Here is a 6,413-nt window from a genome sequence, read left to right as displayed (position 1 = left end):
ATCGGTTCTGCCACCACCACCACAAGCATCGATTTTTGTCCGCGGAAACAACAAACTTGGCCATTTTATTTTGTTCACGGACCGCTTGACCATGCATGTGTTATTTTTCAGTGCCAACAACAACAAAAAGTATATATAGTGTTTTTTTGTTGTTGTTGTGGCAAGTTGGTGTTTTTTAAGTGTAGACAAAAATGCTAACAATTTGTATTTGACTTTTCTACGAGCACGTTTTGCCATTTGATCACCCAATCAAAAAAATAATTCAAAAGAAGGTATAGGGCTTTGTCAAGCCCTAGTTTTGTTCCGTTTAGTTATTAAATCGAAGCTGCTAACAGTGGACAAGGACAATGAGAAAGGCAAACAGGACCAACGCCTTTAATTTTATAAGTCATGAGCCAACTCGCCTTCCTAGCCTTTTTAGTTCCATTTAGATTTGTTTTTTCGCGGGAAAATAAGTTTAATTGAAATTTTCTTCGGCCGAACCTCAGGAGAACGTATCCTGTCCCGTACAAAGAAAAAATAATGAAGTTCTTTCCGGCTTCAGTGAGCAGGCGTCTTCTGCCGATAAAAGCCCACTACTTTTTCTACACTGCCGGTAAGTAGCGTATACATTATATTGATGCATTCCGCTGTTGTGCTATTCTTCTTTTTCTTTGAGCTTTTTTAGTTTTTTTTTCGCGTATACAGATTAAAAACACTGTCGTTGCGTCCTTAAGTCAGAATTTAATGCACAAGCTAAGCACTAACGCTCCCTAAATGGCACTAAACTAAAACTCTGTTTCTCTTTCTGAATGCAGCGATTGCTTGCGTGCAACCCTACGCAACAGCTGTGGGTCGTCAAAATGGCATTGCTGAAACCACCATAGCCTACATATTTACTTTCATACCTCTGGTTACCGTACTCTTCAAGCCAATCTGCGGCTTCATCGTCGACCGAACTCCAAACGTCACAGCAGTATTGTTAACTTTGCAAACAATCACTCTTGTATCGTTCGGAATTGTGTTTTCAAGCCAATACATCCGGACAGGAGATACGGATCTGAGAGGACACCTGTCATGCCCTGAAGGAAGAGTGACACTTAAGAACGAGGCTTCGAGTTGCGCAGTTCAGTCACTGAAGTGGAACATCTCTTGCTGGCGAAGCCTGCCAGATGTCACCTTATCTGTAATCCAGATGGAATTTGTCCTCGGCAACAATGCCACAGATATCTGCAAGATTCTGTTGAATCGGACGGCCGGCGAAAACGAGGAAAGCTGCGAATTGAACTGTTCATGCCAGGAACGCTCGCCCAGGTTGCTCGCATTCTACCTTTACGTGGTGTTTGTCGTTATAGCGTCAGTGCTTCATGTGACAGTGTCCGTTATATCAGATGCTGTGACCTGTGAGTTCTTGGGCGATAACGCCAAGTCTTTTGGACAGCAGAGACTCTGGGGCGCCATGAGCTATGGACTCTGTAGCGCCCTCCTGGGATTCGTGATTGACGAAGCGAACAAGTTCACGAAAGGACGCTCCGGATACTTTCCGTGTTTCATCCTATTTTCTGTGTTTTTGCTACTAGACATGTCTCTCCTCTGCTGCATCCCGCGATGGACAATGGAAAAGGTAACAGCTACTTTCTTTAGGGATGTCAAGGCGGTTTTCAGTCGCCTTGATGTGACCGTGTTCGTCCTTTGGGCGTGTCTTCTTGGAACATTGTTCATTATCACGCTGTCCTACACTACTTGGTTCTTAGAAGACATGGAAGCATCAAAGCTCATCATTGGGCTATACACTTTTGTGAGCACTTTGGTGGAACTACCCTTGCTGTTTTTCTCGGAGCCGATTCTGCAACGAACCGGTTGTTTCTCGGCGTGTTCACTGTCATTTGCATCGTTCGCGGTGTCGTACGTTGGTTGCACGTTTGTTCGTAACCCGTGGTTCATGCTGCTGACAGCCATCCCCAATGGTGCCGCCTTTTCTCTGGCGGTGTCCTCCATCACGGTGTTCGCCAAAGAGGCCGCTCCATCAGGGACGACAGCCTCCGTGATGTGCATCCTGAGCGCCTTGGGCTTCAATGGTATCGGTAAGTTACCGATGTAGTGGACCTAACGTTGTGCAGTTCGCGCCTCACAGGCGCACGCCGGCCGTCCACGCAGAAAGTGCAGAGAGTGCGAAGACCTGTTCGCACAGTACCGTTTCCTTAGGTTGCGTTATGTTATGGGAGCTTACGTCTGCATATGCCGCGTGTTACCGGGACATGCGTGCGTCTCATGGAATGTGGCGACCAGTTTAAGGAGTAGCTTTGCACGTGACATGAGGCACGGATGTTCCGATGACTCATAACGTAAAGGCTGGTTCACACATTTTCGCTGGTTGGATTCGCGTACAACCGAAATGACGTTATGGACAAAGTCACCGGTAAAAGTGTCCGCCGTACACAAGTGATGCAAGGGGTACCTTCCCGAAGCAATCCATGAGTCACGGTTGTTGGGGTGTTTTGGTCGTTCCGGTCGTTCGGTTGCATGCGAACGCAATCGTTGCAAATCTGCCGACCAACCTTAACGGAAGGAAACGTAAAGGTCAATTCACACAGCCCCGTTTGCTTACGTTGCGTTATGTAGCGATGGCTGAGGTCTGCTTACGCCGAGATCCACCGGCACATCCGTGCTTCGTATGAAGCGTGGCGACCAATTGAAGAAGTAGCTTTGTAAGTGACATGCGAAGCACGGATATCTTGGCTACTCAATGCCAAACGTAAGAAACCATAAGCAAGCACCCCTGTGTGAACGGTCCTTAATGCCACAAAAAGGACTATGGATGGTAGGTGTATTTAAAGTCATTAGCTGTACTCAAATGTTCTCCAAGCTCCGTACAGGAATACTCTGAAATACTACACACTAAAACATTTTACATCCTTAAAGGGGTCATGAAACAATGTCGGGTTTGAACGTTCATGACTTTGCATAGGCGTTTTTGTCCCAGTCTGGCCCAAGTATACTTGCACAGAACGCCACTGATTCAGAAGCTTCTTTGTCGCGGTAAATTTGAGAGGATAAAAGCGGACTATTTCTTTCAGTCTTGTCTCCGAAAAGCTTGATGCCGTAATTGTGGGATCAAAATCATCCGCCTGACGACAGTCGAGCGCGGCTCATAGACTGGGCACGAGAACTGCTTGAACACTCGACTTCGGCTCGTAACAACCACTGCCTCGGCGGACAATCGGGTAGTGGCTGGTGTCCAACCACTGCAATGATGAGAATTGCCCAACTCTAACAAAGCCTGAAGCTCAGCACGCGTTTTATACTTTGACAACCCCAGCGCGTGGCTATGATTAACGTTGTCGGCATGGGATAGGCACCAGGCCACGTGGCCGCTTGTCCTGGGTCCGAGCTGTGGGGATAAACAATGCTCATGAATCTCGATTTTTTTTTTACTACTGCTGTTGTTTAGAGAGAAAAAGTAAGGCATGTTTATTCAGTTATTAAGGTTAGAGGGTGATTCTAAATAGTGTTTAGCGAAAGAAAAAGAAATCGTTTCGTGACCCCTTTAAGGGTGCCCCATTCACACGGTCAACATAAAGGCACCTTTAACATAGGTCCCTTTGCTATCGGCGAATCAGCTTGTGCTCGTGGGTCGCGAGCACACGCCTCGCGCGGAAGAACGTTAATTTATTGACCGCAGAGAATAAAGGTCCTTTAGCTAAAGGTACCTTTACGTCAGTGTGAATGGGGTATAAATCAGCGTTTCCCAGAGGTGGCATGGTTAGGATGCTAGCGAACACCTTTAGAATAGTATGCTGGTGATCTTAGCAGCCTCTTAGAGATATCTGCTTTAAGCGCAACATTCACCATATGCAGTTCTAACATGGAAAGAAGCAGCAAGTGCCAAGTACAGACGCAATGGATCACACATAAAAGAGGAATCATGACTCTGGTTACTGCTTCACCACCTTATTTATTTGACAATTCAACGATATACTCATACATGCAGGTAACCGCCTCCACATTTACAAAGATTGCACTATGTCGATTTGTTCTCGTCAATATTGAATGTAATGCATACCTTATCTATAAAGTTCGAGGTATATATTGTCACGGGTGGTGACCAAAGAAACAATAAATAACTAGGAAGAAATAAACGTTTAATGTGGCGAACTTGTGCCAAAAATAAAAGGGTACAAAAGATAATAACAGAGCGTCGCGGGCGTCGAAGTCGGCGTAACACCACAGTCGACCGCTGGGGCGAGACTGACTCCGCCTTGCGGAATCCCATGTACCCTCGTAGGTTTCTGGATCGTTCGGCGTAGAAGGTTCGGCGCGTAGAACATTCTGACCTCGAAAAAGCCAACATGGTTCTCGAATTTACCAGAACATTACTTTACCGAGTCAACAAAAATGCGCCTCCACGGCCAGGAATCGAACCCTGGCTTTCAGCGTGGAAAGCACGCGCGATAACCGTTAGACCACGAGCGCGCTTTTTTTTTTCGCCAGCTTGGCGTTTTTATTTTAGTATTGGGTGCTCTTTACATTCTAAAAGGTCAGTGCTTTTGACACAACTTACAGCAACAATTATTTACATGACATATGAAACGAACTGCAGCTCAACCGATCAGCGTGGCGGCAGCCCTCTAGGGGTTGCTTGCGGTCTGCAATGTCCTTACTTTACTAGAGATTGGCATCTCTCCCAGTGCTCCGTTTCCTCAAAAGAGGTTTCTTTGATGATCGATGACGTATACTTGAAACCATCTAGAAAGTGGCGCCACGCCGATTTTCCACGTTCACGCACCAAAGTATGATCGGTGCGCGAGTTCCATATCGCATGCAGACCGATCAGAGTGAGAAGTTCGTAACACCTGCTTTGTTGCTGATCAGGAGTGACAAGAAACTTCATGCTGTGCCATGTTGGGTACAGCTCAATCCTTAACGTTGAGCGTAGCTGCACCCAAAACAGTTCGGCATTAGAACAATACAAAAACGTGTGTTGCAACGTCTCCGGGACAGGACATATAGCACAGTTCTCGCCCCAGGGCAAATAAAAACCCTTTTGTTCCTCCCATGTTTTAACCGCCAGGACTTCCGTGTGGAAGCGCACAAAAAAGTCCCTTGTGCCTGGGCGAACAGGGTAAACACTTAACCTTTTAAACACGTCCGATCTTTCGGCGTCGGGGAACATTTGGCGATACATTGGAGGCGGCATTACGAGGTCTAGGGCATCCCAATAAAGACGTCTCCTCTTTACTTTGTTTAGATATTCCCATGAGAAGCGTTCTTCGAAAAACCTGATCGCATCTCTGATCTCTTTGTAGTAGCGAAGCGTCGAGCACTTCTTTGGAGCGCCATCTGTTTCTTTCATCGAGGGAGCAATGTAGTGTCCACCAAGCTCTCGGAACGCCGCCACCAGCGCGGGAGTTTTGTCTCGGTTTCAGAAAACAAGAAACCGCTGCACTTTTAGTTTTATTTCTAAGTTTACTAATCCGAGTCCTCCTTTTTGCCTACTTATGAAAAGGTTGCTCCGGCGCATTCTTTCGAAACCAGAACCCCAGACAAACGTTGCACAGAATCTATGCACTTTCTGTACATCAAGCTGCCTACACGGCACCGCTTGCGCTAAATACCAAACGGTTGAAAAAAACACTGCATTGCTGAAATACGCTCTATTCAAAAGTGGTACGTACCTCCCCCACCATTCTGGAAGCTTCGCCCTCAACGTGTTCAAATGTATGCCATCTACGCCTGTTCTGAGCTGCGTGCTGCCCAATCCGACCCCTAAGTAGTTGGAGATGTGTGTTGACCACGCTGTACCCAAGAATAGTTCTGGCTTTGATGGCCATGGTACCAGCCAGGTCCCGACCGATTTTGTTGGGTTCATTTTCGCTCCTGAAACGTAACAAAACTGACTGACATCTTCTACTGCCTTCCTCACCTCCTCTTGCGATTGCCCAATCAGTGTCACATCATCTGCGTATGCCAACAGTTTAACTGACATTGAGCCCAGGCAAGCTCCCCTTATGCTGTGGTCATTTAAGATTGCTTTGCACAGCGGTTCAAGGTAAATGGCGAATAAAATAGGCGACATTGGGCAACCTTGCCGTACGGACGACTTAACGGGGATGCTACACGACCTGCGCCCGTTGACCAAGAGCCTTGTACTTATGTCCCTATAGCATATTTTAAGAAAATTCACTAAAAACTCTCCCGTTCCGCATTGCTCTAGTAAGGAGAATAAAAAAGTATGATTCACTCTGTCGAATGCTTTTTTTAAGTCTATTTGTAGAACGGCCGTGGGACGTTCCATGGCTTCCGCAGTTTCTGTTATAACTCTCATTGTGTGCAAGTTTGCGAATATCGACCTGTTCTTGAAGCCATACGTTTGATGATTTCCAACCAGGGTTTGGTAAGCTGTTTCCAAGCGTTTTGCTAAAATTTTTGCCAAG

The 6,413-nt window shown here is 46.5% G+C and overlaps 2 protein-coding genes across 2 annotated transcripts; one reads left to right on the top strand and one right to left on the bottom strand.

Moving 5' to 3' along the window:
• Nucleotides 1–522: 522 nt before the first annotated feature.
• LOC121836433 lies at nt 523–2,080 on the top strand. Its single transcript, XM_042291330.1, has 2 exons — nt 523–595; nt 798–2,080. Exons 1-2 carry the CDS (start codon nt 523–525, stop codon nt 2,078–2,080), a joined length of 1,356 nt encoding a protein of 451 aa, XP_042147264.1.
• Nucleotides 2,081–4,636: 2,556 nt separating this feature from the next.
• Nucleotides 4,637–5,176, bottom strand: LOC115325263. Its single transcript, XM_029985975.2, has one exon. The coding sequence runs from the start codon at nt 5,174–5,176 to the stop codon at nt 4,637–4,639; it is 540 nt and encodes a 179-aa protein (XP_029841835.2).
• Nucleotides 5,177–6,413: the final 1,237 nt, after the last annotated feature.

Source organism: Ixodes scapularis, unplaced genomic scaffold (genome assembly GCF_016920785.2).
Source record: "Ixodes scapularis isolate PalLabHiFi unplaced genomic scaffold, ASM1692078v2 PGA_scaffold2__306_contigs__length_199485367, whole genome shotgun sequence".
In the NCBI taxonomy this organism is placed as follows: domain Eukaryota; kingdom Metazoa; phylum Arthropoda; class Arachnida; order Ixodida; family Ixodidae; genus Ixodes; species Ixodes scapularis.
Note: the sequence above shows the minus strand (reverse complement) of the source record. Positions and strands in the feature narration are given on the sequence as shown.